The 27,238-nt window shown below is 41.7% G+C and overlaps 3 protein-coding genes across 3 annotated transcripts; all 3 read left to right on the top strand.

Annotated features, from left to right (window-relative positions):
- The first annotated feature begins 4,411 nt into the window (after positions 1 to 4,411).
- On the top strand, positions 4,412 to 8,290 carry LOC123743741 (uncharacterized protein C4orf54-like). Its single transcript, XM_045721603.1, has one exon. The coding sequence runs from the start codon at positions 4,892 to 4,894 to the stop codon at positions 8,153 to 8,155; it is 3,264 nt and encodes a 1,087-aa protein (XP_045577559.1). The 5' UTR covers positions 4,412 to 4,891; the 3' UTR covers positions 8,156 to 8,290.
- On the top strand, positions 8,290 to 10,918 carry LOC106608610 (uncharacterized protein C4orf54 homolog). Its single transcript, XM_014206640.2, has 2 exons — positions 8,290 to 9,113; positions 10,420 to 10,918. Exon 1 carries the CDS (start codon positions 8,654 to 8,656, stop codon positions 9,026 to 9,028), a length of 375 nt encoding a protein of 124 aa, XP_014062115.2. The 5' UTR covers positions 8,290 to 8,653; the 3' UTR covers positions 9,029 to 9,113; positions 10,420 to 10,918.
- Positions 10,919 to 15,089: 4,171 nt separating this feature from the next.
- On the top strand, positions 15,090 to 25,453 carry LOC106608635 (zinc finger protein 92 homolog). The gene is made up of 3 exons (XM_014206704.2): positions 15,090 to 15,324; positions 17,732 to 18,184; positions 24,039 to 25,453. The coding sequence occupies exons 1-3, from the start codon at positions 15,162 to 15,164 to the stop codon at positions 25,328 to 25,330; spliced, it is 1,908 nt and encodes a 635-aa protein (XP_014062179.1). The 5' UTR covers positions 15,090 to 15,161; the 3' UTR covers positions 25,331 to 25,453.
- The last annotated feature ends 1,785 nt before the right edge of the window (positions 25,454 to 27,238 follow it).

Here is a 27,238-nt window from a genome sequence, read left to right as displayed (position 1 = left end):
CAACTCAGGGCGACTTACATATATGACTGTTATACATAAATAACTTGTATCATGACTTACGTATATTTCCGTGTATGTGCACCAGCTCTCATGGCTGTTGATGTCCACATGTCATTATTATGAGTATTAAGATAAAGTCTTTATCATCAATACATTTGCTACTATCTTTAATTTCACTAGCTGAAAAAAAGCTCTTCTCGGGACCGTTTAGAAGTTTTAGTTATGACTTGGTCAACAAGACGTAACGTTTCGAGCAGGAGATATTTGCACCAAACAAGTGTCAATCACATGTAGTCTAATTCTGAAATAGTAAACCTATAATAAAAAAATTCAGCTTGTAATGCATAGCGAATTCTCTTCGATTCAGAGCGAGATACGGTATGCACAGGGGCGAAAATCTGATATCAACTTTGGAGGGGACAATTACATGACATTTTCTCAAGAGAAATTCCTGAGGGGGACACCAAAAGTAGTGCTGTAACACATAGCCTACATTGTAATATGGTAAATATATATTGAAGAACCAAAGAAATAAGGTGTTTGCCGTACTCCTAACTACCGGTACCCAAAACTGCACAACTAATCACAACAGCAATACCATTGCCTTTAACAAATCTTAGTTCAGTCACCAGTTTAAGTTGAGAGTGGGGGTATCCATGGCATTTTCCAATTATGTTCCTAATTTACAAGTAAAAAAAATTGAGAACCTTTCATAATGTTGCCAAACAAAGACTCAACAAACTTACCTGAGACTCCCTGTCTCTGCCAGTCTGTCCCTGCATATCTGTCCCCAACTCTGCTGTCTGTGTGCCATCTGTTGCCTGCTCTGCCTAATGACATCATTGTGAAACATTTCCATTAGAATTTAATTTCTTTCTTATGAACACTTTATCAACTAGTCTTTGAGATATTAGGCTACTAGGGTTCTTACTTTACGTTTTGGTGTACTGAAAAATACTCTGATGTCTGTCTTTTATTTTTATGCCATTTTTCTACCTGGTTGGCTGGCTACACACACACACAGTGTGTAGGTTATTTACAGTAGGAGATGGGCTTCTATCTTATCTTTTATCATTCTATTTGGGCTTCGATCTAAAAGATAGCTAGCAAATGTGAAACGGATTAAAATGACAAGAGTTGACAGCTGTATGAGTTCACCATTTACACAACATATGCTGCAACCTTTTGTAATTTTAATAGTTTGTTTCATATTGGCTGGCTTCCAACAATAGCTGAATTTGCAAAGCTAGCGAGCACCAATTCCGTTTCAGTGGTGTTTACTATAATCTTTGCTACCCGGGTTAAATAAAGGTGAAATAAAATAAATAAATAAAAGTTCCCTTGCGACAATTTAGCTTTTGCAACGAGACCATTAAATATATTTAAGACAACGGTAGAAGAGAGTGTAGTTCTGTTCAGTTTGGACTTCAGTTTATCGCTAACCTTATCACAGGGACTTTGAAGCACTAACTTACATCATCTGCATGCTGATCTTGGAATAAATTGACGATAGCAAAGATTCCATCTTTGACGAGGCCACATAAATGGAATAGGTACTAGCTAGCTTAATAGTTCATATTTACGCGCTAGCTCTGCTAGTGTGTGTGCACGATTGACTGGATTAACCTCACGTCAGTTACGATCATTGAGTGCCTTTCAGACAGTGGATACGACCCCTCTGTTACCTTGCCAACTAAGGAACTGGCAGTGGATCAAACCATTGTGAGGCAAAGGGTTGGGGGGGTCGCAATCTTTTGAAACTTAAAAACACGCTATTAAGTGTCTATAATCAGCACAATTGCTTTCATTGCGTATTATTAATATTATTTAAATTACATAGTTATGTTTCAGTGATATATTGTGGGGGACAAATCATATTTTTCCAAGGATGGGGGGGTCGTGTCCCCCCCGTCCCCCCGGGATTTCCGCCCCTGGGTATGCATAACAGTTAATATTGCGAGCTCATTTGCATGTGAATTGACGGAGGCGGTCCTAGGAGCTGTCTACTTCCACGGTTGAGCTAAAACAATTCTGAAAAGGTGACTTTGAAGCAGAACACAGGAAAAATTGTTGTGTTGTTATGAAAATCAGTACCTTAAAATTCTATCTAACTCTAATTTGATGCATTATGAGTCATATTACATATCAAGAGACATTTGAGTCTATGTATAACTTTACAAAATAAGTTTATAAATGTGCTTTTATGGAAAATAAGATTTTAAGTGTTACATTTCATGATTTAATACATTGCCTGTAATGACTGTCATTAGCCTACGCAGTGCGATTATTTATCAACACAAATCACTAGGCCTATTCATTGACATTGGAAGTAGAGAATACAAAACATAGAGTAGGTTATTGAGGTGCAACCGTGCGTAATCACCATCGCCTGTGTGTATTGCGAAACAATACTGTCTTATTGTGGCATGTGCCCACAAGCAACGCTCACCACATGACTATCCTATTCCCAGTGACACGCATCTCAATTATCGTGTGGCTTAAACCCCTGTGCGTGAAAGTGTGATAATACACAGACACTTTTACAAGCGTTTACATTAAGCTGAAAATAACTCCCATCGTCTTGTGGACGGGGCAGCTGATGATTTGTTTGCTGGGTGGAATGTACGTGGAGACAGCCTCCCTTGTCTGCCGTGTGAAACAAAACACGCCGCACATAACAACCGACGTTTAAAATAGCCGTTTTATCATTTCGTCACCATTTCTATGTTTGTGTTCTAGCATGTATTTTAAGAAGGGCAGAAACGGGTCCGTTTCCACACAGAATGCCATCTCCGTTCAACCTCCCGTTCAGGCTTGGACCTGGAGCAAATACATCCATTATAGTAGGCCTAGCTTAAAACCTGTTTGGGCTAGGGGGCAGTATTGAGAATTTTGGAAAAAATATGTGCCCATTTTTAACTGCCTCCTACACCAACTCAGAAGCTAGAATATGCATATTATTGTTCAGGTTTGGATAGAAAACACCCTAAAGTTTCTAAAACTGTTTGAATGGTGTCTGTGAGTATAACAGAACTCCTATGGCATGCAAAAACCTGACAAGGTTTCATGCAGGAAGTGGCCTGTCTGACAAGGAGTCGTGCGTCTTGCATCTGTTTATTGAAGAGTAAGGATCTTAGCTGTAACGTGACAATTCCCAGGGCTCCAATAGGCTCTCAGAACCCGGGAAAAACCTGAACGATGACGAGGCAGCCTCTGGCTGAAACAGATTATCGCCTTATCCAAGTGGCCGATCAGAGGACCATTGAATGAGGCGCGTGCACGATTCGCCCCCGTGGAGAAATTTCATTCGGCTGTTTAGCTTATTGCAGATTCCCGGTCGGAATATTATCGCTTTTCTACGAGATAAATGGCATAAAAATTGGTTTTAAACAGCGGTTGACATGCTTCGGAAGTACGGTAATGGAATATTTAGACATTTTTTTGTCACGCCATGCGCCATGCGCGCGACCGTTATTTACCATTCGTATAGTGTCTAGAACGCATCGAACAAAACAGAGGATATTTGGATATAACGATGGATTATTTGGGACCAAACCTACATTTGTTATTGAAGTAGAAGTCCTGGGAGTGCATTCTGACGAAGAACAGGAAAGGTAAGAACATTTTTCTTATAGGAAATAGGATTTTGGTGAAGGCTAATCTTGCCGGGTGTCTAAATAGCTAGCCGTGATGGCTGGGCTATGTACTTAGAATATTGCAAAATGTGCTTCATCCGAAAAGCTATTTTAAAATCGGACATATCGAGTGCATAGAGGAGTAATGTATCTATAATTCTTAAAATAATTGTAATGCTTTTTGTGAACGTTTATCGTGAGTAATTTAGCAAACTGTTAGTAAATTCCCCGGAAGTTTGCGGGGGTATGCTTTTTCTGAACGTCACATGCTAATGTAAAAAGCTGTTTTTTGATATAAATATGAACTTGATTGAACAGACATGCATGTATTGTATAACATAATGTCCTAGGTGTGTCATCTGATGAAGATCATAAAAGGTTAGTGCTGCATTTAGCTGTGGTTTGGGTTTTTGTGACATTATATGCTAGCTTGAAAAATGGGTGTCTGATTATTTCTGGCTGGGCACTCTCCTGACATAATCTAATGTTTTGCTTTCGTTGTAAAGCCTTTTTGAAATCGGACAGTGTGGTTAGATTAAGGAGAGTCTTGTCTTTAAATAGCTGTAAAATAGTCATATGTTTGAGAAATTGAAGTAATAGTATTTCAAACGATTCAAAAATCGCGCCACTGAATTCAGGTGGCTGTTACACGAATTCGTCCCGCCTTGCCCATAGAGGTTAATGCGTTCCTTTTGTTCACGCCTGTGAAAGCGCACACCGGTTCGTAAATAGCTCGTCATTTTTAGATGCTTTGCTTACAATGGCTATGAGTTAGAATATCTGGAGTTCCGGCGTGTCCAATGGCCTCCGAAGTGACAGTCCCGAGCGCCGCTGTCGGCCAGAGGCTAGCGCACAGCAATACCTCCACTAGGAGCCTGTGGTTGGTTCTCTGGACATCAGGGTGTGAAGTAGGAAATCCTGAGGACTTCTATCTCTATTGTTTCTTTTCTATCCCATGCCAAATGTAAAATTGCCAGCATACAAGGTGTGCGTAATGCAATGGAAACAATGGACGCATCCGCGAAGAATCTAACTCACCCAAAGGACACCGACGTAAAAGCGCATACCCGATAGCAAGGATACCACTGGGACGCAAGATGAATCGAAGTACGTTGAATTGAACGATTTACTTAATTTGGATACAGACGTCACGAAAACTGTCAACGTTTCTGTCACCAGTGAAGGAAGTCAAATGTCGACTTGACGCGGGCAACTGGGAGTCGAGCGCAGAAGTAGAAACTCCTGGATACGGAGACATGGCGAGTAAGATGACTGATCATATCAACAGTGATACATTTAAGGAGGATATTGTCGCAAAGGAGTGTGCCAATGGCTATCTATCCGGGTTTCTTGGAACTTCCTGCTGCGCCCAGGTTCCCATTCTGAATGAAAACATTATGGCCAGCACCGAATCACAACAAGACGTTGGTAATGGAGCGCACACCCGAGATTTTACCCCAAAAGAGGACGCAGAAAATACACCTGTTGATGAACAAAATGACAATGAAGATTTACAATACACTGACATGTTAAGCGAGCAAAGTGAATCGGATGATCACGTGAGCTTGGTGCTGTCCGGTGATTGTGATGATTGCGCGCCTTGCAGTAGGGAGGATGAGACTCATTACATAACCACGCACGAGATCCAGCTCTCCGAGCTTTCAGATCACGATGTCGACTATGATATCGAGCAGGGGTGGGATGATAAACAGGTCAACTCTTTTGTCGATGATGCTGCTTTTGACAGTGATGGAACGACGGCAGGGAGAGAGGAGAGGGTGAAAAGCAATCAGGGTCTGGCTAATAGAGGAGCAGCAGTCAGCACTAAGATGGAAAGTGATCTCGGTGACAGGGACAAGGGCGCCATCTCAGAGAAAGGTCTGTCAAAGAAGCAAAAGAATGTTGCAGGGCAGATCCACCTGTCAATCAGAACGACTTCCCGAGTTATAAATAAGCCTAGCAACGTCCAAGAAAATCAAAATAATCTTTATCGTGCCAAGCACGCCGCAGACATGAGTCGCTATGTTTTTAGAGGAGCTGGGGATGCAAATACGGAGAAATTCTGTGATAGCGCTAAGTGTTTTATTGCCTCCCCCGGACGCTTTCACTTTGGTGGCAAATTAAAAGGGAAAGATGTTAACGAGTATTCCAGCGGAGCATCCAGCGCTTTCAGTGATCTTGACGACGCCGATAAGGAAGTGCGAAACTTGACTGCCAGAGCGTTCAAGAGTTTAGCATACCCGTATTTCGATGCCATCAATTTCAGCACCTCCAGCGAGTCCTCCGCTTCCGAGCTGGGGCTGAACAGGTGGTCAACTTTTGTTGACCTTAAATATGGCAACATGAACATGTATCAGAGACGGGGACCGAATATAGGGTCTAATAAAAGTTCTACGTCATCCTCAGAAATTGCTAAGAATAAAGACAATAAAGGATATAAGGGTTTGGTATTGGCTAACACTAAAACGCACCCGAACAAGCTCTTTGCTTTGAATGGCGCCCTTTCTGGTCACTATAACCCATCTTCCGCAGCAAAGAAATGTGAGTTTACGGGGGAATTTGGGCAGGGGCACAGTGGGATTATTACGCTCACAGAAACATTAAATGTTTGTTGTAATGTCACGTCCGGGATGTCGGGGAGTGAAAGGCGCTCAAAATGTGCAAAAAACGCAACAGGATCACGTTCCACAGATGACGTTACCAACACATTGCCAAGCCGCCAGGGGAGTGAGGCCAGCAAGCACCCATGTAATGAAGGGGAAACCATGGAAGACACACACAAGAAAGCAATATTAGCCTCGAGCCTTCTTAAAAATGTAATTTCTAAGAAAATGCAGTTTGAGCAGGAGCGCAAAATGGAGAGGGGGGAGATAAGCGAGCCCTATCACGCGCCATCTCCCTTTCTCAAACAAGAGCCCGAAATTACGCACAGGGAGAGGGATAGGACTACACCAAAGGAGTCTAAGGATTTTCAAAGGCAGAACTCGAAATACTCAGAGGCGAGTTCTGACCTAACTATTGTTTGTGTGGATGAATTAGGGGATTTAGTGGACACCAGCTCATGCGATGCCAAAGACGACTGTCGGAGACAAGACAGTTTAATTATTGCATCAGAAACGAATTTAGAGTCGACAAATGAAGTAGGAATCGATGCTAAAATAGGAGCATTCGAAGCGTCCAAAAGCACGCTGCTACGAAGTCAAAATAGCGCATTCAGATCCTGGAGGGACGGTGAGCTAGAGTTTCAAAAGGAACATAAAAACGATAAAACTCCAGAGGAGAAACCGTCTTCGTCCACCGACAACCAGGGGGAAATGGACTTGTACACTGATCCAGGCAACAGTAAGCTTATCAAAATGACACATTTGCTTGTGCCAAATATCCAACTACTACTATCCAATGAGATAGAAGTTTCAAAACCCCTGCAGACTATGAATTATTTAACCCGCGCGCCCGCGGATCAAGGAGAGGGAGGTGTGAAGTTGGGCACCAACAACACCCTATACGTCGCTGATCCTAGAAGTATTGTAACATCTAAATCGCCGGAAATTAAAATCAGTTTACGGAGTGTAAAAAAAAACAAAGGCGACCCGTTCAACGTTGCAAAGCTGGTGCCTCCCAATATAGGCTGTAACTCAGTCAAACTGATAAAGCCAGGAGACGAGTCCAGGTGCCAAGCGCTCGCTACGGCGTTGAAGGCTGAGTCTTCCGAAAAATTACCACACCTCATGGTCAGAGACATACGAGACCACAGGGCCAAGCTGCAAACACCTATACACCAAGTTAGAGATGTGCGTAAATTGGTTAAAAGTTCTTATCACTTTGTGTCTTTGGATAATAACGCTACCGCCTGCGACTTTCACTCAGATCAGAAACTTTCCAAAAAGGAATCTTATAGAAACCCTTCGTCGCTTTCCCCCATCAAAATAAAGTATCAGTCTGTGAATAGCAATAGCAATGTGAATGGGAAGCAATCTGTAAATCAAACAGAGAATTCTACATTTAAGCTCAACGAGGATTCATTTGAAGTTTTCAGGTCATCACCCCAGCAAGAGGTGGCCAAAAGCGGCATCCGAAGAGCGTCAGGGAGAGTGCCATTAGGCAATACAAAACAACTGAAAGGTGATTCGTCCCAAGGCCCCATTGAGAAAACACCTGACATCGGTGACAAGACAAAACCTGAGTCTAAATTGTCCAACCTGGCTGCCTTGGAGAAATTACAGGATGCAGTCAAAACCATGGAGCGGCTGTATGTTTTTGATAGAAATGAGTGGAAGAGGAAATCCGAGCCACCCTCTATATTATCAGACAGTCATGTGCTCTCTCTCATATCCAGCAAGGAGGATGGGTCAGAGAAGGAGGGAGTGAATGTGGCCAATGCCATGGTGGCCATGCCAACATTTAACATGGACAAGCTCATCTGGAGAGACTCGTACCCAAACTCTGACAAAATCCCACCTGCGATGACCACCTCGCCCAGCTGCAAAACGGCACCACCCAAGCGAAAGGACTGTGTTTAATGACAGCTCCGAGGCTTCAGGAAACCCCACCACGAGTAACAATATCAAGGCACCATCACAGCTACATCATTTTTCACAATCCCCTTACTGCAAAGGCTTCAGCCCAGTGTCTAATACACTCCCAGCAGCTGAGGAACGTGGAGGAGACAGAGAGAGAGAGAGAGGGCAAGGGAGAGGGAGAGGGAAAGGTCCAACAGTGTGGAGGCAGACAGGCCCGTCCAGATCAGCAGTGCCTCTGCCGAGCCTGAAAACTACCTCACTATCCCCGTCAAGTCTCACTACACCAGCGCCAAGCAAGCCGCCGTGTCTGCCGATGGTGGCTATGAGAATACAGCCATTTATACCTTCACCACCACGGGCGCCAAGACCCAGACGGCCAGCCCACCTGGTCACGGCGGCGTCCGGAAGCAGGAAGAGACCCGACAGTCCCCACAGAAACGCTCCACCATCGTCATAGATACGAGAGCCCAGGACACGTTAACCGCCACGATCTACCACATGCCCATGGCTCAAAGCATGGCGTCTGCCCAACTTCAGATGTACTGCTTCTCCCCGACCATGGCCCCACAAGCCGTGCCCCACACTCAGAGAAAGATGCTCTTTGACCCCAGCACAGGGAACTACTACCTGGTGGACACCCCTGTCCAGCCGGCCACCTGCCGCCTCTTCGACCCCGAGACGGGCCAGTACGTGGAAGTGCCCATCTCCCAACAGCCCATGTCCCCCGTGCCCATGTCCATGCCCCAAATGCCGCCCGTGCCCATGTCCATGCCCATCTCGCCCTTAGCCCTGAGCCCCAGATCCTACGGCCCCACCTACACGATCTACCCAGGTTTTATGCCCAGGGGTTCTCCAATGGGAAGCAGCCAATGATCAGCATCACCTCCCAGCAGGGGCCCTGCATCATCGCCCCGCCCTCCTTCGATGGGACCACCATGAGCTTTGTGGTGGAGCGTAGGTAAACGGCAGGACGTGTCACATGATACATAAGTGATTTTATTTGAGTAGGCTATCGTAAACCGTACCATGTTGTTCATGTGATTTTTAGCTTTTATTTGCTTCCCAGCAAAACTACTTGACAGACCATAAAGGGAATAGACGTCATTGAACTGTTAAGCCAATAGTGTAGGCATGCCCCAGATAGATATGGAAGTGAACATCAGTAGCATAATTGGTAGCATAATTGATAGCATAATTGACATATACAGTATGACAGTATAATTGACCATCTATATAACTTTCACACCACTGTATGTGTCCCTACACTATTGTGTAGTGAATCCATATTGTTATTGGATATTGTCCCAGGTTACTTTTTGTGTCAGGTCTCAGGCTATTTTAAGAGAGGGTTGACCGGTGTTCGGAGTTGAGGAGCACTGTTTTCCCACATCTCCTAGTATACAGTACTAGCTATTTACAGCAATAAAATGAAGGATGATATAAATGAATGAAGACCTGGGCTGGGCCAGGGTGGCGTTGGTTGATGTTTGTTTTGGAAGGGGAAGAGGTATGGCAAGGCCAGTATAGCAAGGGGGGGGAATTAAGGCCCTTGGCTGTGGCAGTGCCGGGCTGCAACGGGGCCACCTTTTTATAGGACACAGTCACATAGAAGGGAGAGAGTGAGAAGCGGACCAGTACCTTCAGCACTAAGCCATTACATAAACAAATCATGGGGACATACTAGCGGGGAAGCAAGCGCAGAAGACGGTTAGATTGGGACTTCCCCTACCCAACTAAAAAGTTATATACCAAGTATATTCACCTTGGTTACGGTTATTGACCCACACATGGACTCAGTACCGGGACCCCAGTATAAAGCCTCGTTATTGTTATTTTATTGTGTTACTTTTTTTACTTTGGTTTATTTAGTAAATATTTTCTTAACTTCATTTTCTTAAAACTGCATTGTTGGTTAAGGGCTTGTAAGTAAGCATTTCACGGTAAGATCTACACCTGTTGTATTTGGTGCATGTGACAAATACAATTTGATTTGATTGATAAAACAAGGGGTATCAATGTTATTTGCTGAACATGTTTGTGTTGTAATTTCTGTGGTTCATTGTTTTTTTGGGAAGGATATTTCCATACATACCGCATTTGTAGCAGTGAATAAGCATGAATGCGGCATGTATGGCTTATTGACTGTTTTATGAATTCCTGTAGGTACCCTTAAAAGTGTTACTGTTTTTTATGTAGGAAACATGATACATTTCCGGTTTGCTAATCCTAATCTCCCATTTCATTGTGTTCTGTGTCCCACACAGGAGTGACTTTTGATGTTTCCAGATGTGTTCTGGACCGTCCAGTGCCACTAATCCTATCGTCTGGACTTTATAGTTCATGCATCCATCACGGTCATCACGGTCATCATGGTTATTAGTCATTTCAACAGACATAGAATTGTTATTGCCTCACCCTTCTCTGAAGTAGATTACCATCCCCTTCTTCTAATCTTAACACCTCTGTGTTAAACTTGGGAGTTTGGTTGACATTTTAAATAGTTAAAAAATATCCACTGGTTAAAGAGATCATTTTGGAGTTTGGCTATGAGGCCCTTCATCTACTGTACCAGAATCAGATGAACCCGTAGATACCATTGTTATGTCTCTGTGTCCAGTATGAAGGAAGTTAGAGGTAGTTTCGCTAACTAATGCTAACTAGCGTTAGCACAATGACTGGAAGTCTATGGGTATCATCCTCTAACTTCCTTCATACTGGATACAAATCCCAAAGTACCCCTTTAATAAAAGCATTTTTTTTTTACCTAGTGCTGTATATTTTGATTTTGATTTATATGATTTTGTGTCCTTTGTGATTTCATAGTGCAATAGTCATGCAATTAAATATAACCACAATTGTACTCACAGGCATTCATGATAATCAATTTAATCTGGACATTGAATTAATAATAGTAATCATAAAAAAAAACATGTATTTTCACGAGAGAAGCATAATTATCAAACCATGCACCATTGGTCATTAAGAAGATTTGCCTTTCAAATCCATTTGTGTGGGACCGTCAGCCTTTGTGTGGGATCCCCACCATCTTTATTCTAGCCCAGCATTAACACCTCTGAGTAAACTAATCAAGGGTTGAGTTATGTTAGGTTTTCTGTGCAAAAATGAGCACTCCCTGAGGGGTCCCTAGGAATGGATTGGGCATCATGTTGTAGACATTTTAACATTGTAGTAAATTAGCAGACACTCTTATCCAGAGTGATTTACATTAGTGAGTGCATACATTTTCTTCATACTGGTCTCCTGTGGCAATCAAACCCACAGCCCTGGAGTTGCAAGTGCCATGCTCAACCAACTGAGTCACGCAGGACCATTAGCTTTTTCTCATTCTCCACTGTGTTCTCTAAATGTATGACTTCCGGGAGGGTGTAGGTTGTCCCATTTAGTTATTTAGCAAGTGCATGAAAGCACACTTGGGCAGCACACTTGAACTCAGTCTTCAGAGTGCAAGGTAGGAGAATAGGACAGGGCTTATGCATCTTTTTGTGTCTTTCTTGACCTTGATCTGAACCTGCACTTGGCTCCCTCCCTTCTCTCCGTCACGGTGCCACCTTCTGTTTGCTATCTCGTTGTTGGTGATTTTAGTTAAGTACAGGATGATCTTATGATATATATTTTTTAAAACCTTTAGCCTACAATTTCCGCTGCCCCACGGAAATGTAATTAACAATACAAAAATCCCATCAAAATCCGTCTATTTAAGCTAGAGATATGTTTTTTTGCATGGGCTGCGTCTCAATCCACCACATCCGCCGATATGGCACTTCCGCATCTGCGGTGAAAGGTGGCAGAGCTAGAGCAGTGCAATCTCACATTTATGAACTGAAGTTGTGTTTTGGAAATATTTTCTTTCCAGACCCCTATACAGTATATGCAAGCATATTACTGTTTTATATTGATGTGTATAGCAAACCACATGCTTTTGGAACTGCTGGTCAGTCCATCTGTCTCCCTTTATGAGTATGTTTTGGGATTGCTATTTGATATTTCTTATGCAGGATAGCCCACTGACACAATTTAGGGCTCTATTCAATCCGTATCGCGGAAGTTCAGCGTTACAGCGTGATTTAAACTGAAAGACAATGTTCCCACATTAGAGAGAGACTGCATTCAATGTCGGCTCAATCAGAAATTACCTTCACGTTTCTAGCGTGCAATCTGTAACGCTTCAGCAATACAGATTGAATAGAGCCCGTACTTTTATAATTTTACTTGTCTTAATGAATGAAACATTGCTCTGTGAAAAAAATACAATTGATTTGCAGCAGTGGAATGTTTCAGGGTTGTCTAGGGCTGAACGTTTTGTAACCCAGTACATTTTATAGGTTTTGTTGGATAAAAAAAATGTGTCACAATCTTTTGGAGGTGTCATTGTGAAGGGAAGTGTGTGTGCTAACAATCGGACAAAAGGACTAGAGAATGTTGAGGGTATGCACAAGTCTAAAAATAATGGTTGAAAGGAGGAAGAGAGATTGAGAAAAAAAAGAACATTTGTGTCTTTTAAATATTGAGATCTCTCCTTCCACCTGACAATATGGACGTAGAACATGAGAGAAAAAGAAAAGATTAAGATGATTTTTTGTGAAGTAGCAAAGGAATATAATTGGCCTCTACTGGCCACAGGAAATGTAGATAACTAGTGTCAGTTAAAGAAAACAAACACAGCACAGAATACTTTATGGTGGAAAATATGTTGCTACTGCGAATGAATGTGTTTTTGCAAGCAAATATACATTTTGAGAGTTGTTCAATGAATTTGAAATACTTTTCCAGAACTTGTTCTCTTTTTCTTATTTCTTTATGTTATATACAGAACAGAACACATATGTTGTAGTGAGTTTGATTTTAAAGGGGGGCTGAACATTTTTTGGCTTTCTAGCGGGCATGACGAGCGGGCATTACTGAAGCCAAAAGAGAGTTGTCTTGGGTGTGGTTTGATGTGGATGTTTCTTGGTTGTATAGTTTCCATTCAATCACATCAAACAAGGGCAGTAGTGAGCAGTGACAGCGAGGTAAGCTAAGCTAGCTTTGCTATGGAGAAAAGTTTTGAAGTTGAGGACTTCTCCCCTCCTCCCTTACAAAAAAAGATTACAGTTAGAGTGCAGTATAACAGCAGTATGCTGCAAACACTGTGTCCAAAATAGCACAATTTTGCAGTGTTACTGCAGTTAGAGTATGTGCTGAAAACTCAGAAATGCATCAGAAATCATCCTTTTTTTGAGAATATCAAGATCCGGATATGGACCTCAGTCAAGAGATATCTGGAATCAATATAGCTTCTTATCTTGAATGTGCTGGAAAAAAAACAGATATGCTATGTACAGTATATAGTTAGTATTTGTCAACATGAAGAGAGAAAATAGGATATCACATACTGTATCTCAGGATATTGAATGAGGCCATAGGAAATGTCCATGTGTGAGATTAGGAGTAATCCCAATTTTATATACAGTATGTCTAAAATACACATCTGGACTCCAAATATGTCAGGATGGTGCATTTCCACAAAAGTCCAAATGTGCATTGGAAATGGTCTGTATTCTATAGAACAGGTATTCCCAAACTGGGCTACGTACACGCAATGCTGTCGGGGCTACGTCAAATAGAAATGTGATTCACATTTTTTTTTAATTATTATAATAATTAAATCTTCACATTTTCAAACAGTCCGTTTATATTTTCCAACGGGGCTATACATTTGGGTGAGGTTTTTTTCTCGCCCGAGTAGCCTCGTTTCACCGCCAAAAATAAAATGAAACCATCTAGTGTTCGGCGAAATAAAAACACAATGTCAAATACAGGTAGCCTAGTCAAATAATTAACATCCAATCACTTTAACCGTTACTCGCGGGAATTCCACTAATAGTCCATATGTAGCCAAACGTAGCTGCTGCTCATTCCGTTTGCTCGAAAATTGATAAATAGTAAGGCCCGCGTCCATAGAGACACATACCAGCTCTTCTGGTAGCACTGCTACTACCAGCAGTACTACACCTGCACCTGTCGACGGCACAAGTTGTTCTGCTGGGAGTAGTGCCTTTCCTCAGCCACAGTGTGTTATATGTGTAAAAGTACTATCTCACAACTCAATGAAACCTTATTCTTGCACAGACATTTAGAAACAAAACATGCCAATATGAAAAATAAGCCACAGGAGTTTTTTGAGCGAGAATTAAGACGACCTTTGAGTAGTAAGACATGTATGAAAGCAACAGATACCACTAATAAGAACAGGCTAGAAGCGTCTTATATGGTGAGCTACCGAGTGGCTAGGACAGGCAAGCCCCATACTATTGTGGAGGACTTAATACTTCCTGCTGCCGTGGATATGGCTGGGACAATGCTGGGGGAAAAGGCCCAAAAAACTATACAGACAATTTCTTCATCAAACAACACTGTTTCACAACGAATCAGTGACATGGCAGGAGATGTTTTGAAACAATTACTGCTTCACATACAAGCCAGTGAATTCTATGCGTTACAGCTGGATGAGTCAACAGACGTGGCGGGCCTGGCACAGCTCCTGGTATATGTCTGTTACGTTTATGGGGGGGTCAATTAAGGAAGACATCCTCTTCTGCAAACCACTGGAAGCCAGGACAACAGGAGGGGATATTTTTAAAGTACTGGACAGCTTTGTGACATCAAATGGACTTTTGTGGTCAAGATGTGTTGGTATCTGTACTGATAGGGAGACAAAGTGGAGTGGTAACGTGCATGGCAAGTACAATATGCTAAAAAAATCAGAGAGAGAGAGAGAGAGAGAGATTTCCTCTGATATTGTGATTGCATTATCTGGTTTAGTTTTAACTTGTCTGTCCCGTGCAGTAAAACTCCATCCACATGGAGCGCCGTGTTGTGTTAATAGGCTCGCCACACGCTGATACAAAGAGAAGAAGAAAATGCGGAACTAAAAGTCATAGTTACGTTTCAACCCTCTTTGACGAAGGCATACTGGCTGAATTCCAAATTCGCAGTCGACTAAAACATGTCTAAACTACAGTCGTTTAGTGTATTTTTAGATGATCGCTTATCGGCGGCCGCTCTTGAGATTTTCGGGGCAGTTGAGAAAACAGTAGAGGAGTACCAGGAAGAGAATGATCGTTTAAGAAGAATGCTGCTGATCACGCCGGAGATAAAACTATGTATAGGTTCGTATGTAGGTCTACTAGCTAGTTATAGTTCTAATAAATTAATACACTGTTTAGGCTAGCGGTGATCATTATTCCATACATTTTTTAAACAGTTATCTACTGTTACTTTTACCGTGAATGGAGAAAAAAAGTGTCTGTCACGAAAATCTGATTGAAATAGCATAACGTTACATATATCTGCACTCAGTTATGACTAAAGGCTGAATTAAATCTAGCTGAGTATCTCACCTCCCCCCATAACATTTAAAACTATATAAATATAAAAATATATATACAAAAATAAGACTCAGAAATATCAAAAAGAAGTAACAAAGACTGATACAAACAAGTTGTAGTATATACATACAAATATAAAAGATAATCGAATTATTACACTATTACCCTATTACTAACAAAAAACACACAAACAAAACTAAATTGCAAAAATCCTATATCACACAAATGCACAAATAGAATAACACACTTATAAAGAAGAGAACCTGATTATTACACTATTGCACTTCAAACAAGAAACACGCAAACTAAATAGCACAACTGCCATCTAAACCCTGACCTTTCTTGCCTTCCTTGATGCAAAGTCATCAATTACATCATCATAAGAAATGTGCCCAGCAATTGCATGGTTAATACTGATGACAGCAAGGCCACTAAGGTGTTCCTGTAACATGGTGGACCTCAGGTAGGATTTGTTGAGCTTTGAAAAGCTCCTCTCAGCTTCAGGTACGGTCACTGGAAGAGTCAGACAAATTCTGAGACTGGTTTTATATTTTTAACGATTTCGCACAAACCAGAAAAAAATGCAACAATATGTCTGTGAAACTATATATTCATAGTATTATGAATTCATTGTGGTATATTTGGTAGCATTTCGTAGTGTGACTGATTCTACTAATTGCATTAGTACTGTACAAAGTTAGAGGTGCGCTATTTGATAGATTCCCCCGTACCCCTACCTTGGGCTTCCAGTGGGGAGACCTGAGCTCAACCTACCAACGCCCCCCTCCCCATCTCATACTTCTGAGTGGGAGACCTTCACAGGCAGTAGCTCACAAACTAGAATCAGGGCGCCCACTCCGACAAGGTTAATTGACCCACAGCCCCACACGGTGACATGATATCATTGACGTGACGTGCAAATGTCACCATTACAATTTTTTGTGTGCGGGCGCCCCGTGCCGCTGCCGTGGGCAGCTGCCCATGTTGCCGACACCTAAATCCGCTACTGCTTAAACCCTTACCATGTAGCAATGTTTGTCCTCTGTTGCGCTCCTTCCTTTGATTGCTGAAATCCATACTTTTTAATAAAAAGTGAATCAAATAGACCCACCGACTGTTTCCTGGTTGAGATTGTATTGGCACATGTGCAATCGCACTTAGTTGGCATCTTAGAGCAACTGTCGATGGTTGTACTTTAGGAAACAATCGTGGTTGTATTTAATTAAGGTTTTATTAAAACGTATGGATTTCAGCAAACAAAGGAAGGAGCGCAACAACAGAGGACAAACATAGGTACATGGTAAGGGTTTAAGATCCATTGTTGAAGTGTCGATGCATAGCGAGTCAGAAGTTCATTTTAAAAACTCTAGTCTGCTCTCAACTCCTCCTGTACTCTGCAATATTACATCATAGCTTCAGATTTGCAATGGTCGATATGCAATAATGTAATCTGTACTTGCATACACTGTTGTAACTTAGGTCATTTGAAGCCTGGCACATTTTCAACCAACCTTTACTTGCCGATACTTCTTTAATGATTCATTGGAAGGCACTGCAGTGTCTTATTAATGAGGGGATTAGATTAAACTATGTCCCTTCACGTGACTAGGCGAAGCCGGTGAGGGAGGCGCACCCTGCTCAAATCAAACAGTAGCGTAATCTGTGCTGCTCGGTCATATTGTCAACAATGCGGCATAATGCATCGTTTATAAACATCGTTCTATAAAATAAATGTCAAACTAGTTTTCATTGGGAAGGCAGGTAAAGCGTTTTTATCCAAATAAATCACTTTAGCATGTGAAAACACTACTCATTAAGCGCCTATCAGAGTCCAAAAGGATGTTCCTGTCCACCCAGCAGTGTTCTAGAATATGGATCTGTTTGCTCTAATTCTCAGAGCACCTCACACAATTTCCAACCGTCACCACATTAATAAAATGAATAGGAGTCGTGTTGGTTGGGACACAGTGGTGACAGAGCGGGACAGATATGTCACAATGGAGGTCAATCGTGGCTTTGGACTCTGAATTGCGCATTACTCCACATGCTCCTACGTCACTTTTCTTTTGAGGCAACTTCGCCTTAGGCCAGAGCGGGCCACCAGGCTTACGGCTGGGGTGTAGCCCGGTTCCAAAAGGAATGCTGTCACTTTATATAGATAACCTCTGCTCCTCCTCCTCCTCTCCAGACTCCTTGCAGCCCTCTCTCACCATCTCTGAAGAGGAGGTTCTCCCTGAGCAGCAGCACTGTGATCAGGAGTGGAGCCCCAGTCTGAGGCAGGAGGAACCAGAGCCCACACAGATTAAAGAGGAACAGGAGGAACTCAGGACCAGTCAGGAGGAAGAGCATCTTCGGCTCTTTGATACCAACGACTCCATATTCACGCCTTCCTGTGTGAAAAGTGAATGTGATCAGGAGGACCCATGTCAAGAAGCCATACTAGCTGAATACCCAACTCTCAGTCTACTGAAAATGTCTAAACTAAAGTTATTTAGTGTGTTTTTAAATGAGCGTTTAACAGCGTCTGCTGCTGTCGAGATTTTTGGGGCAGTAGAGAAAACGGTAGCTGATTACCAGGAGGAGAATGATAGGCTACGGAGACTGCTGCGGCTCACCCCAGAGATAAAATTACGTAGAATAGGTTTGTATGCAGATCTACCAATGTCTAACTACAGTTGTAGTCAATTCATAAACTGTTTAGGCTTTCAGTGATCACAATTTCAAAAAAAAGTAAAAGTCGTTTTTACTTTTGCCGTGAATGGATAAAAGTAGCACCGAAGTGCCAATGCTTCCCTCGCTTGGACAGCAGCGTCACACATTTTTCCATTGACGAATGTTGAATACAATTACATTTGAAGTTACTTCCCGAAAGTCCTTTTGTTGCCCTTCTGATTCCAATGCTACATTGGAGTTACTCAAGGTCCCTCTGGGATTTTTCTGCCATTGTAATCCTTGGGCGTGCCGCCTAAGTGTTTTTTTTATGTTCTCTTAAATTCAAACAGTGTGTTATTTAAAATAAAATAAAAAAATCAGGATCTAAAATGCTAGGGAACTAGCTTTAAAACTGCAAAGAATATGTAGAATTGCAGGAAATTTGCTTAGAAATGCACACATTTCTCTACACCGCCAAGATGGGGGCCTCTAAAATGTAGTCGGGCCAACCGGGCTCATTGCCACGCCCACCACCTAAGCCCCTTTTTTATCCAGAAACAACCCTGCCTTTTGATTAGCTGAGGATGATGATTTGATCAAGTGTGAAACGCTTTATCTAGAAACAATGGATTGCGATACGGTTTTGGAAACCTTGAACACTCAATTTAATAATAATCCAACATAACTTTACCACAGCTTTGAGGTGATATACAGTTGAAGTTGGAAGTTTACATACACTTAGGTTGGAGTCATTAAAACTCGTTTTTCAACCACTTCACAAAATTCTTGTTAACAAACTATAGTTTTGGCAAGTCGGTTAGGACATCTACTTTGTGCATGACACAAGTAATTTTTCCAACAATTGTTTACAGACAGATTATTTCACTTATAATTCACTGTATCACAATTCCAGTGGGTCAGAAGTTTACATACACTAAGTTGACTGTGCCTTTAAACAGCTTGGAAAATTCCAGAAAATGATGTCATGGCTTTAGAAGCTTCTGATAGGCTAATTGACATTTGAGTCAATTGGAGGTGTACCTGTGGATGTATTTCAAGGCCTACCTTCAAACTAAGTGCCTCTTTGCTTGACATCAGGGGAAAATCAAAAGAAATCAGCCAAGACCTCAGAAAAAAAATTGTAGACCTCCACAAGTCTGGTTCATCCTTGGGAGCAATTTCCAAACGCCTGAAGGTACCACCTTCATCTGTACAAACAATAGTACGCAAGTATAAACACCATGGGACCACGCAACCATCATAACGCTCAGGAAGGAGATGTGTTCTGTCTCCTAGAGATGAACGTACTTTGGTGCAGAAAGTGCAAATCAATCCCAGAACAACAGTAAAGGACCTTGTGAAGATGCTGGAGGAAATAGGTATAAAAGTATCTATATCCACAGTAAAACGAGTTCTATATCGACATAACCTGAAAGGCCGCTCAGCAAGGAAGAAGTCACTGCTCCAAAACCGCCATAAAAAAGCCAGACTACGGTTTGCAACTGCACATGGGAACAAAGATCGTACTTTTTGGAGAAATGTCCTCTGGTCTGATGAAACAAAAATAGAACTGTTTGGCCATAATGACCATCGTTATTTTTGGAAGAAAAGGGGGGAGACTTGCAAGCCGAAGAACATCATCCTAACCGTGAAGCATGGGGGTGGCAGCATCATGTTGTGGGGGTGCTTTGCTGCAGCAGGTACTAGTGCACTTCTCAAAATAGATGGCATCATGAGGAAGGGAAATTATGTGGATATATTGAAGCAACATCTCAAGACATCAGTCAGGAAGTTAAAGCTTGGTCGCAAATGGGTCTTCCAAATAGACATTGACCCCAAGCATACTTCCAAAGTTGTGGCAAAATGGCTTAAGGACAACAAAGTCAAGGTATTGGAGTGGCCATCAAAAAGCCCTGACCTCAATCCTATATAAAATTTGTGGGCAGAACTGAAAAAGCGCGTGCAAGCAAGGAGGCCTACAAACCTGACTCAGTTACACCAGCTCTGTCAGGAGGAATGGCCCAAAATTCACCCAACTTATTGTGGGAAGCTTGTGGAAGGCTACCCAAAATGTTTGACCCAGGTTAAACAATTTAAAGGCAATGCTACCAAATAGTAATTGAGTGTATGTAAACTTCTGACCTACTGGGAATGTGATGAATGAAATAAAAGCTGATATAAATCATTGTCTCTACTATTATTCTGACATTTCACATTCTTAAAATAAAGTGGTGATTCTAACTGACTTAAGACAGGGAATTTTTACTAGGATTAAATGTCAGGAATTGTGTTTCATATTCTTAACGATTTCGCACAAACCAGAAAAAAATGCAACAATATGTCTGTGAAACTATATATTCATAGTATTATGAATTCATTGTGGTATATTTGGTAGCATTTCGTAGTGTGACTGATTCTACTAAAACTGAGTTTAAATGTATTTGGCTAAGGTGTATGTAAACTTCCGACTTCAACTGTATATATATAATTTTTTTGCCTCCCTTGTTTCCATTAGCTAAGGAAGCATCATAGTTCAGGTAAATGTGCAATGGAAAACACCATCTTTTGTATTTTATAAAATAATTTTGGGGTAATATGAAAGTAAAGTTTCTAAGGTTTCCAAAACTGTATTGAAAGTGAGGACAAATAATGGTCAGAGAGTGTTGGGACTTTCGTACACATTGGCTTCGGTGTGTTTCATAGTAGGCAATAGGAGTGAGAACCCAAGCCATATGTGGCTTGTGTGAATGAGAGCAAATAGCTAGATATCTTCACTCAGACATGTCTAAAGGCTGTATACAGTGCCTAGTGATGGTCTCCACACCCCGTCCACAGTCATCACCTTCCTCTATGATATACAGTCACTAGTGAAAGTCTACACATTTTGCTGCCTTAAAATTAAATCTAAAAAGGGATTACATTACATGTGTTTCCCTACAGATCTACACAATCTATTCCAAGGAAAGAAAAGTATAGACAGTTGTCAAAATTGTTGGCAGGTTTTCCTTTAACTTTTAACCAGGGCTTTCCTCCTTTTTAAATGTATTTTGATCCTGACAAACTCCCCAGTCCCTGCCAGTGACACACATACCCATAACATGATGCTGTCACTGCAATACTTGAAAATACAGAGGATCAACAACATTGCATTCACTCCACATTACTGGCCTGTATGACAAAATGAATGTAAGAAAGCCTGTGTTAAAATCCACTCCAAATCATCCATTCTTTTTGCAACAAGGCCGTTAAATAATACTGTAAAAAAATATATAGCAAGGAAATTAACGTTTTGGGCCAAATTAATAAGTACAGTTTGGGTCAAATCCAATATAACACAACACAGAGTGAAACACATTTTCTAGTATTGTGGTGGGGTATGCTTGTTATGGGAATGCATTTCATCGGCACAGACTGCATAGTTTGTCAGAATCAAAATAAATATTAAAGGAACAAAGCACATTTAAAAAGTTAGAGAAACACCTGCCGTAGTCTTCCGAAAACCTAACCTGGAATAGAGATTTACATTTTTCAGTGGGACAATTACACAAATGTGAATGCCAAAGACAACAGAATGGCTTTCCAAGAGGTGTTGCGTGTTCCTGAATGGTCCAGTCACAGTCCTGACTTACATCTGCTTGAAAATCAGAGACACGGTTTGAATATTGCTGTTCATCAATGATTCCCAAACACAATTGACTGAGCTTGAGCACTTTTTGACAGAAACAATAGATATATGTTGCCCTAAGAGTTGTGCAAAGTTGGTAGAATCTGATTCAAAATTATTCACAGCTGTAATGGCTGCCAAATGTGCTTCCACCAAGTATTAACTCTTCAATGTGAAGACATTCACATCTTAATGTTTTATTCATTTGGAAAATGTTCTATAATCTTCTTTCATTTTGGAGTAGGTTGTGTATATCGGTAGTAAAAACAAAAATGTAATCTAATCCCTTTTTGGATTTAATTTCAAGACATCAACATTTGAAAACTGTTCAAGGGGTATGTAGACTTTCACTAGTGTCTGTATACCGTAGAGATATACAGTACCAGTCAAAAGTATGGACACCTTCTCATTCCAGGGTTTTTCTTTATTTTTACTATCTTCTACATTGTAGAATAATACTGAAGACATCAAAACTATAAAATAAAACATGGAGTCAAGTAGAAACTAAAGTGTTAAACAAATCTCTATTTGAGATTCTTCAAAGTAGCCACCCTTTGCCTTGATGACAGCTTGGCACACTCTTGGCATTCTCTCAACCAGCTTCATGAGGTCGTCACCTTGAATGCATTTCAATTAACAGCTGTGCCTTGTTAAAAGTTAATTTGTGGAATTTCTTTCCTTAATCTGCGTTTGAGCCAATCAGTTGTGTTGTGACAAGGTATGGGGTGGTATACAGAAGATAGCCCTATTTGGTAAAAGACCAAGTCTATGTTATGGCAAGAACAGCTCAAATAAGCAAAGAGAAATGACAGTCCATCATTACTTTAAGACATTAGGGCTCCCGAGTGGCGCAGGGGTCTCGGTGCTAGAGGTGTCACTACAGACACCCTGGTTCAAATCCAGGCTGTATCACAACCAGCCGTGATTCGGTGTCCCATAGGGCGGCGCACAATTTGGCTGTCATTGTAAATAAGAATTTGTTCTTAACTGACTTGCCTAGTTAAATAAAGGTTACATTTAAAACATTTTTTAAAGTGAAGGTCAGTCAATCTGGAACATTTCAAGAACTTTGAGTTTCTTCAAGTGCAGTTGCAAAATCCATCAAGCACTATGATGAAACTGGCTCTCATGAGGACAGCCACAGGAAAGGAAGACCCAGTGTTACCTCTGCTGCAGAGGAAAAGTTCATTAGAGTTACCTGCCTCAGAAATTGCAGCCCAAATAAATTCTTGACAGAGTTCAAGTAACAGACACATCTCAACATCAACTGTTCAGAGGAGACTGTGTGAATCAGGCCTTCATGGTTGAATTGCTGCAAAGAAACCACTACTAAAGGACACCAATAAGAAGAAGAGTCTTGCTTGGGCCAAGAAACACGAGCAAAGGACATTAGACCAGTGTAAATCTGTCCTTTGGTCTGATTAGTCTAAATTTGAGATTTTTGGTTCCACCGCCGTGTCTTTGTGAGACACAGAGTAGGTGAACAGATGATCTATGCATGTGTGGTTTCCACCGTGAAGCATGGAGGAAGAGGTGTGATGGTGTGGGTTGCTTTGCTGGTGACAATGTCTGTGATTTATTTAGAATTCAAGGCACACTTAACCAGCATGGCTACCACAGCATTCTGCAGCGATACGCCATCCCATCTGGTTTGCACTTAGTGGGACAATCATTTGTTTTTCAACAGGACAATGACCCAACACACCTCCAGGCTGTGTAAGGACTATTTGACCAAGGAAAGTGATGGAGTGCTGCATCAGATGACCTGGCCTCCACAATCACCCGACCTCAACCCAATTGAGATGGTTTGGGATGAGTTGGAGCGCAGAGTGAAGGAAAAGCAGCCAACAAGTGCTCAGCATATGTCGGAACTCCCTCAAGACTGTTGGAAAAGCATTTCAGGTGAAGCTGGTTGAGAGAATGCCAAGAGTGTGCAAAGCTGTCATCAAGGCAAAGAGTGGCTACTTTGAAGACTCTAAAATATATTTGTTTAACACGTCTTTGGTTACTACATGATTTCATATGTGTTATTTCATAGTTTTGTTGTCTTCTATTATTCTACAAACCCTTGAATGAGTAGGTGTGTCCAAACTTTTGACTGGTACTGTATATACTTCTAGTGTTCGATTTAATTCTGTGGTATATAGATAACCTTTGCTCCTCCTCTCCTTCCCTCCAGACTCCCTCCAATCCTCTCTCGCTGTCTCTGAAGAGGAGATTCCCTCTGAGCAGCAGCACTGTAAGCAGGAGTGGAGCCTCTGTTTGGGGCAGGAGGAACCAGAGCCCACACAGATTAAAGAGGAACAGGAGGAACTCAGGACCAGTCAAGAGGAAGAGCAGCTTCAATGGCTCTTTGATGCGGAAGACTCCATATTCACTCCTCCCTGTGTGAAAAGTGAATGTGATCAGGAGGACCCACATTGGTTCTTGACTCCTCCCCAAACCCAGACTGTGGAGAACAGAGAGAGTGACTCTAAACCAGTGAATCTCAGACCTTTTGGCACTGTGACTTACCTAAAGGGTCTAGACACTTCCTGTGACCCTCCAGATAATCAAAACAATGCCTCCAGCCACAACTCAGACATAAGCAGCGACCGGGTCGGACTGAACAGCAGCCCTTTACTGGATTCCAGCTCACCATTGAATCCAAACCCATCAATGGGGGAACACTGTTTGAAGCTCAGCACCACGTCTAGAAAAATTCACTGCTGCCGTGTCTGTGGTGAAGCGTTTGCTCTAAAAGCTGACCTGCAGAGGCATGTGACTCTAGCCAAGAAAAGACTCAGTGAATGCCACTTCTGCAATAAATGTTATAACTCCATCTGTAAACTGAAGGCCCATGTCAGACTCTGTCACAGTGGGAAACACTGCACCTGCCCCGTTTGTGGCAAGACCTTCAAATACAAAAAAGATCTGTCCAGGCACATGAGGATTCACACAGGAGAGAAATCATTCCACTGTGGTGACTGTGGAAAAAGCTTCAGTCAGAAGGGAGACCTAAATAAGCATATACGGACTCACACAGGAGAGAAACCATTTAGCTGTCGTGACTGTGGGAAAAGCTTCAGTCTCAAGGAGAACCTAACCAAGCATACACTGACTCACACAGGAGAGAAATATTTTAGCTGTGGTGACTGTGGGAAAAGCTTCAGTCAGAAGGGGGACCTAAGTAGGCACATACTGACTCACACAGAAGAGAAACCATTCATCTGCGGTGACTGTGGGAAAAGCTTCCGTCGTAAGGATAACCTAACAGATCATGTTCGGAGTCACACAGGAGAGAAACCATTTAGCTGTGTTGACTGTGGGAAAAGCTTCAGTGCCAAGGGGAACCTAAACGTTCATAAATTGACTCATACAGGAGAGAAACAACATGGCTGCTCAGTCTGTGGTAAAAGATTCACTAAGAAGGCTTCTCTGCTGACACATGTGAAAAACATCCACAAAGCAAGAAGACAAGACAAAAAATGAACGAAGAAAGAAAATTAGGACATAGATACAGAGAGTAGGTTTTCAAATTTGTACAATAAATGCATTATGTGGGTGGAATACTGTATCCACACAGAATAAAACAATAAAAGCCCTGTGATTGTAGTGACTGCCCATTACTGCTTGTCAATTATCAACCATTTATAGACATTACATATTTGTTTTTCATAAATGAATTGCAAGAAGCAGGCAGTAACTCTTTATATACACACACCTCACCAAATGCATTACCATGCATTACAGTGATGTCAATAATTAGTTTACTTGTCTAACTTTTGCGTTGTCCTGTCAAGCCATTTGGGCAAGATAAAGTTGTCACTTGGCCAGTGTAACTTGATTGGCGGCTATGGGTGCCTACTCTTGCCTATGATTAGCCAACTTTATGGAGGAGCTGTCAGATTATACGTCTGTCGACAGTGATGAAGTCAATGTCCTATTAATTTGATGTTGAAAAGTGGTGAAGTATTCTTTAAAGGATTGACTAACAGTAGTACTATTATAACTAACAAGACTGAACTGTACCTAGGTCATCAGCAAGAAGTCCTTAACTGCGCTCTCCCTCTTGCACCAATCAAAGAGCTGCATGGCCACAAAGTTTCAAATCCCAATCAGGAGCAGCATCCTGGGAAGAGACAGAGACAAATGGCATCTTAAAAAGCAGGCGTTTACGTCAGATAGCATATCACGTAGTATTAAGTCATGTTTTGCCGAGCATATACCACAAAATATGAAGTCATGTTTTTTTCACATGGAAGCCTTGAGCCTATCATATTTACTTCACACAAAGTTGGTCCACAAGAGACCGAATGCAGTTCTCATCAGAACTGAAAATTCAATCTGGTCTGACCCAAGTCCGGTGAGCTGAAAGGCGGAGCACTGGCCCGTCACCACAGAAATTAAATGAGCCCGAAAAAAGGCTGATTTCTAGAAAACAGTAGGCTATATTGATGTAAACTGGTGTTGAGAACAACGAGGCGGAGGTGGGCGTGTGAAGATATGAGGAAACAGTCATTGGGCCTAGAAAAAACGCAGAGGAAAACTCACATTAGTTAACTGAATGATGAAAATATTGGAATAAAGTTGGCTAATGCAATTGAAGGCATGTATCAAATTCTTGCATATACTGAAACTCCCAGTCATATATAACCGTTATACTAATTTAAAGAAATAGTTGTGTGTGGTCAGCACCGTTTTGATTGGGACAGCGCCATCGCTCTGCTTTGAGACAAGCGTGGGGATAATAAATCAATCAATGTCAGATCTTTGTTTCCACTGAATCTCCGTTTGGATATTTGATAACAATTAGGTTGGGAAAATGTTAGTTAAATTGAGCTGAATGCTAATGATCAATTGATCAGTACATTTTATACAAGTGGATTTTGCTCTTCACTCGCGTTAGTAGCCTGTCCTACTCCCAACAAAAAGCCTGTGATTTGCCTGATAACCAATGTGATTTTATTTCAATGAATCTCTGTCTGAATATTTGGTTAATTGATCTCTGGTCGGACAAGTGGAAGTGTTAGCTCATTTATTCGTTGGCTCGTCTATCAATGATCAGAAACATTTACCATTGTAACGGCCGTCGTCAGAATTAGACCAAGGTGCAGCGGAGGATGTGTTCATCATTAGAATTTTAATTCAAAAAGAGAACACTTTACAAAAACGACCAGAAACAGTCCTGTCAGGAAAACACACTAACAGAATACAATTACCCACAAAACCCAAAGGAAAAACATGCTTCTTATGTGTGACTCCCAATCAGCAACAACGAACTTCAGCTGTGCCTGATTGGGAGCCACACACGGCCCAAAACAAAGAAATACAAAAACATAGAAAAAGGAACATAGAACGCCCACCCAATGTAACACCCTGGCCTAACCAAAATAAAGA

Source organism: Salmo salar, chromosome ssa07 (genome assembly GCF_905237065.1).
Source record: "Salmo salar chromosome ssa07, Ssal_v3.1, whole genome shotgun sequence".
In the NCBI taxonomy this organism is placed as follows: Eukaryota; Metazoa; Chordata; class Actinopteri; order Salmoniformes; family Salmonidae; genus Salmo; species Salmo salar.
This window is presented reverse-complemented; position numbering and strand designations above follow the sequence as displayed.